The 6,651-nt window shown below is 31.2% G+C and overlaps 1 protein-coding gene across 3 annotated transcripts; it reads left to right on the top strand.

Moving 5' to 3' along the window:
- The first annotated feature begins 5,009 nt into the window (after positions 1-5,009).
- Positions 5,010-6,171, top strand: LOC139496390 (keratin, type II cytoskeletal 68 kDa, component IB-like). 3 transcript variants are annotated; one of them, XM_071284964.1, is made up of 2 exons: positions 5,010-5,151; positions 5,713-6,171. In XM_071284964.1, exons 1-2 carry the CDS (start codon positions 5,037-5,039, stop codon positions 6,090-6,092), a joined length of 495 nt encoding a protein of 164 aa, XP_071141065.1. In that variant the 5' UTR covers positions 5,010-5,036; the 3' UTR covers positions 6,093-6,171. The 3 variants fall into 3 exon arrangements, 1 of the variants encoding a protein (XP_071141065.1); XR_011657644.1 differs by lacking the exon at positions 5,713-6,171 and adding an exon at positions 5,279-5,386 and having other exon boundaries at positions 5,016-5,151; XR_011657645.1 differs by lacking the exon at positions 5,010-5,151 and adding an exon at positions 5,402-5,437 and having other exon boundaries at positions 5,713-5,851.
- The last annotated feature ends 480 nt before the right edge of the window (positions 6,172-6,651 follow it).

The raw sequence follows: 6,651 nt of genomic DNA, 5'->3' as shown, positions 1-6,651 counted from the left end.
AATCGGTTGTCATCTATATACATATGTACATGCATGGATGTATACAATCGGTTGTTATCCATATACATATGTACATTCATGGATTTATACAATAGGTTGATATCTGTATTGAGGCATTAATATACATATGTACATTCATGGATCTATACAATCGGTTGTCATCTATATACATATGTACATGCATGGATGTATACAATCGGTTGTTATCTATATACATTTGTACATTCATGGATTTATACAATCGGTTGTTATCCATATACATAAGTACATTCATGTATCTATACAATCGGTTGATATCTGTATTTAGGCATTGATATACATATGTAAATTCATGGATCTATACACTCGGTTGTTATTCATATACATATGTACATTCAAAGATCTATAAAATTGGTTGTTATCCATAAACATATGTACATTCATGGATCTATACAATCGGTTGTTATCCATATACAGATGTACATTCATGGATCTATACAATCGGTTGTTATCTGTATTTAGGAATTGATATACATATGTACATTCATGGATGTATACGATCGGTTGTTATCCATATACATATGTACATTCATGGATCTATTTGATCGGTTGATATCTGTATCTAGGCATTGATATACATATATACATTCATGGATCTATACGATCGGTTGTTATCCATATACATTTGTACATTCATGGATCTATACCATCGGTTGATAACTGTATTGAGGCATTGATATACATATGTACATTCATGGATCTATACAATCGGTTGTTATGCATATACATATGTACATTCATGGATCTATACGATCGATTGTTATCCATATACATATGTACATTCATGGATATATACATTTGGTTGTTATCAATATACATATGTACATTCATGGATCTATAAAATCGGTTGTTATCTGTATTTAGGCATTGATATACATATGTACATTCATGGATCTATATAATCGGTTGTAATCTGTGTCTTGACATTGATATACATTTTGTACATATGTACATTCATGGATCTATACAATCGGTTGTTATCCATATACATATGTACATTCATGGATCTATACAATCAGTTGTTATCCATATACTTATGTACATTCATGGATCTATTCAATCGGTTGTTATATATTATCATATGTACATTCATTGATCTACACAATCGGTTGTCATCCATATATATATAAGTACATTCATGGATCTATACAATCGGTTGATAACTGTATTTAGGCATTGATATGCATATGTACATTCATGGATCTTTACAATCGGTTGTTATCCATATACATATGTACATTCATGGATCTATACAATCAGTTGTTATCCATATACATATGTTCATTCATGGATCTATTCAATCGGTTGTTATCTATATTCATATGTACATTAATTGATCTACACAATCGGTTGTCATCCACATACATATGTACATTCATGGATCTATAAAATCGGTTGATAACTGTATTTAGGCATTGATATACATATGTACATTCATGGATCTTTACAATCGAATGTTGTTCATATACATTTGAACATTCATGGATCTATACAATCGAATGTTATCCATATACATATGTGTATTCATGGATCTATACAACCGGTTGTTATCTCCATTTAGGCATTGATATACATATGTTCTTTCAAAGATCTATACAATCGGTTCATATCTGTATTTAGGCATTGATGTGCATATGTACATTCATGGATCTATACAATGAAATGTGTTTCATATACATATGTCCATTCATGGATCTATACAATCGAATGTGTTTCATATACATATGTACATTCATGGATCTATACAATCGAATGTTATCCATATACATAATGTACATTCATGGATCTATACAATCGGTTGATATCTGTATCTTGGCATTAATATACATATGTACATTCACGGATCTATACAATCGGTTGTCATCCATATACATTTGTACATTCATGGATCTATACAATCGGTTGTTATCCATATACATATGTACATTCACGGATCTATACAATCGGTTGTTAACCAGATATATAAGTACATTCATGGATCTAAACAATTCGTTGATATCCATATACATAAGTAAATTCATGGATTTATACAATCGGTTGTTATCTGTATCTTGGCATTGATATAGATATGTACATTCACGGATCTATATAATCGGTTGTCATCCATATATATATGTAAATTCATGGATCTATACAATCGGTTGTTATCCATATACATATCTACATTCATGGATCTGTACAATCGGTTGTTATCCATATACATATCTAGATTCATGGATCTGTACAATCGGTTGTTATCCATATACATAAGTACATTCACGAATCTATACAATCGGTTGTTAACCATATACATAAGTACATTAATGGATCTAAACAATCGGTTGTTATCCATATACGTTGATATCTGTATTTAGGCATTGATATACATATGTACATTCATGGATCTATACGATCGGTTGTTATCTATATACATATGTACATTCATGGATCAATTCAATCGGTTGTTATCTGTATGTTGGCATTGATATACACAAACAGCATCTTTCAAATTTAAGAACCACATTCATTGCTTACTTATATATATATATATATTTTAAATTAACTCTTAAAGGATTGAAATATTTGAAGTCCTGACGTGTTTATCGTTTTAAAATGTAAAAGTAACACAGGAAGAAATACAAAATAATTTTGTCTTTCAAGTATTTTCAAAATTATATTTCACATGGGGAATGTTGGTATTCAGGGTTGAAAAATCACAGTTTTTGTTCGTACTTATATTAGAAAAAGAACGATATTTGATATTATCCAGAAGTTCTTTAAAATTTTGAAGAATCCGCTTATGGTTAATACCACTTTGCGAGTAAAATAATTTTGTAGTTCAAAATATTTTCAAAAATATAATAGAACAATAACATAATATCGGTACCTTTTAAGTACAGAGCCACGTCAGATGTACCAAAGAAACACAAAAAGTTACACGTACAAGTCACACCAGCAAAAATGAAAGATTATAGAAACACATTGACGGGATTATAAGTACCGAGCTATGTGAAATTGATAACGCAGAAAACAGACCAAGTCGTAAAAGTAATATTAATAATAGAACAAAGAAAAATAAAAGAACAATATACCACGATATTAAGATGATAAACAACATCAGTACGCAGAATCTATACATCAAGGTCATCATGTGTATAAGTTGATACGGAATATTTATCAACAAGGACTTGGTAACTTCCAATTATCTTATTTTAGAAAAAGGACGAGACGTAACTTAACATACCCCTGGTTCATCAACTTTCTGCTCAGACACTGCTGACGTTTACAAAGTTGTTTAATATCGAATAAGATATCCCATATGCAGGTGAAGTCGGTATATTGCTAATAAGGTGGGAGAAATTGATGATTTAAAAATTAAAATGAAATTTTTAAATTTTTGTATAATAGCTCTACACATTCGTATTGAAAATTGCCTACCAAATGTTTAATAACAGCACACATATTAGTTTAGTTTAGACATAAAGCACGTCCGGCGTAAACAACTATAACCTTAATAACTTTAATAACATTTGGAAGGTTGAAAGATGCATTAACCGTAGAATTCATGTTCCACAATTTATACAAAATTGTCGGAGATGATTTTTAACATTATAAAATGCATATACATATAGGAAGATGTGGTATGAGTGCAAATGAGACAACTCTCCTCTTCCAATGTAACAAAATATTACATTATTTGATTTATTACATTTGTATTACAAATATATACATATTAAAAAAAAAATGCAAAGATAAGATAAAATACAATATGTAAAAGTGTAAGATTAAAACAATTGGATTGTTACTAGATAAATGAAATACGATCAATACATAATGTACAAACAAACAAATGTTTCACAACTATAAAATATATTCACATAAATATATATTCTTTGATAGTGTTTTGGGGGTTTAATTTTCATATTTGCTAGGAATTATGTCTAATTTCAAATTATGTTAATATCAAATCAGCCTTCATATTGTTATATTTAGAATAGTTATGTAATTATGTATTAGATTATGATAAACAGCACATACGGTATACATGTAAAATCAAAAGTTGCTAACATTGTTTTTGTAATCAAACATCTCACTTTTATGATTAGCAATTCAATTAAGAATGTACACCTCTGAGGAGCCAAACATTTCTAGAATTAAAAAAATTTCTAAACTTGATTTTTGGGTTTATATGACTGTATAACAATAACTGGTGAAGAAAAAATCATATAGTGGTGCACTTCTTTTTCTGCTACACGAAAAAGCATAAAACATGATAAAACTTTCTTATATTAACACCTACCTAAAGTAATTTTATTATTTTTTATGCTTTGTTTGTGTCGAATTTACCATGTTGTCAATTTTGTAAATTTGTGATTTTTCTCAGTTTAAAAAACAAAATGCAAATTATTTGAAATTCTGTGTTATAAATCTAAGAAATTTGAAAACAAAAAGTCATATGGAATGTACATGTTTCTGGTAAAATCATTTTTTGTAACCCTCGCCTATTTCATCAAACTTTGGGCTAAAAGGACAGACTAGTTTAGTAATAAAATTTGAAAATGTTATTACTTAAAAAATGGTCATTGGAAATACACAATTTTGTCAGAGTAAAGTTTGATTATGATATTTATAAAATTCATTGCTATTTTCTACTTTTGACTCATGTTTTGGAAAAAATTCCTGAATGAGATTTCAATGAGACTAAATGAGACTGTAACGTCAGAAGAATACATCCTTAATAAGTTTCAACATGGCAAATTTTTCTTCAACTAAAAAAGAAAATGTTCCCATTTCTGATCAAAGAAAGGTAACTTCAAAGCCGAGAATGACATAATATTTCTATTGATTGTTGTAAAAAACTAAAGTCATGTTACTTTTAAGTTAAGTTAAGATCAATCAAGTTAAATTGCTTTAGTATTATCAATCATAATCAAAGAAGTTGTGGTTACATCAAATGGTATAAATACAGATCTAAACAGTTGTATCACCACAGTTAAAATTATCAAACCTCAGTCATCATGGCTATCATAACTTTATTACTGTTGAGTGTTGTCGGATCTGCAATTAGCACTAGCTCATATGGTGGTGGAGGAGGAGGAGCAGGAGGAGGAGGAGGTGGTTGGGGAAAAGGAGGTAAGTTAATAATACTGTATTTTTGTTTTAAACTTTAATGACGTGACTTCTTTAATTCATGTCTATTTTATTCTGTTTAGTAGTATACCAAAGTTTATTGCTGTACCCTTATTTTCACATTTTCAAGGATATGGTGGTGGAAGCGGAGGAGGTTATAATGTTGGGTATGGCGGCGGCGGAGGCGGAGGATTCGGATCTGGCATTGGCGGTGGTGGACTATTGCTATTAGGTGGAGGAGGAGGAGGAGGAGGAGGAGGAGGAGGAGGAGGAGGTGGGGGAAAGAAAGGTTAGTCAATGTTACAGTATTTTAGCGAGTAGCGAGTATTTATACATGTTATATTTTACTACAATGTACACACTGATGTTTTAATGGACAATTTATGATTTACGCTTGACAATGGGTACCTTTATTTACCTTTACCTTTATTTTACCGACGTTTATACTCCTCAATAAAATCGACAATATTTTAACGTAAACGTACACATTATCCTTTGTTAACAATACAATAATTATGCATGTAGTTATTAAATACAATATGTGTTGAATATTGTTGATTACAGGTGGTCAAGTATGGTGTACCTGTCGTAAAGGGCAATGTTTTAAAGGAGAATTTGTTTTGGACAAGTATTGCAGACTAACACCCTTATTCCCAGGGAAATGGACTACATGCTGTAAGGTGTTACCAGGAAGTGTAACTAACCGTAGTTACGGAGGAGGAGGTGGTGCTGGATTCGGCGGCGGTGCTGGTATCGGTGGTGGTACTGTTATTGTTGTTGGATCTGGAGCTGGTGGAGGATCTGGATTTGGTGGAGGATTTGGTTATAGAGGCGGATCTGGATATGGAGGCGGATCTGGGTATGGAGGTGGATCTGGATATGGAGGTGGATCTGGATATGGAGGTGGATCTGGATATGGCGGCAAAAAAGGAAGTTCATACTAAACAAGATTCGTCTGACAGTAGTTATTTAGCAAATGAATGTGCATTCTGTGAATATATAATTAAAACATATTCATGCATATTTGTTCTAATTATTAATGCGATTCAAATAGTTTTTATTATCTAATAAAGGCAACAGTAGTATACCGCTGTTCAAAAGTCATAAATCGATTGACGGAAAACAAATTGGGGTTTCAAACTAAAACCGAGGTAAACACATCACCTATAAGAGAAAAACAACAAAACAACAGAAACACTTAAGTGCAAATAAAAACCCGAAACCGATAACGCAACACACACAGAAACAAACTATGAGATAGCAACTGCCATTTTCCTGACTTGGCATAAGACATTTTAAGAACAAAAGGTGGGTTGAACCTGGTTTTGTGGCTAGCCAAACCTCGCACTTTTATGGCAATGTTAAATATAACGCTTAATCGATTACCTTACATGACAGGACTAATAGAACAAATAAGTGCAAGAACATTACGGACAGAGAAATATTCAAATAAACATAACAATAGGAGATTTCAACACGTAATAGCTTTCAAGGTATCATGCT

This window comes from Mytilus edulis, chromosome 11 (genome assembly GCF_963676685.1).
Source record: "Mytilus edulis chromosome 11, xbMytEdul2.2, whole genome shotgun sequence".
In the NCBI taxonomy this organism is placed as follows: Eukaryota; Metazoa; Mollusca; class Bivalvia; order Mytilida; family Mytilidae; genus Mytilus; species Mytilus edulis.
The sequence above is the reverse complement of the archived record's forward strand: the minus strand, read 5'-3'. Positions and strand labels throughout refer to the sequence as shown.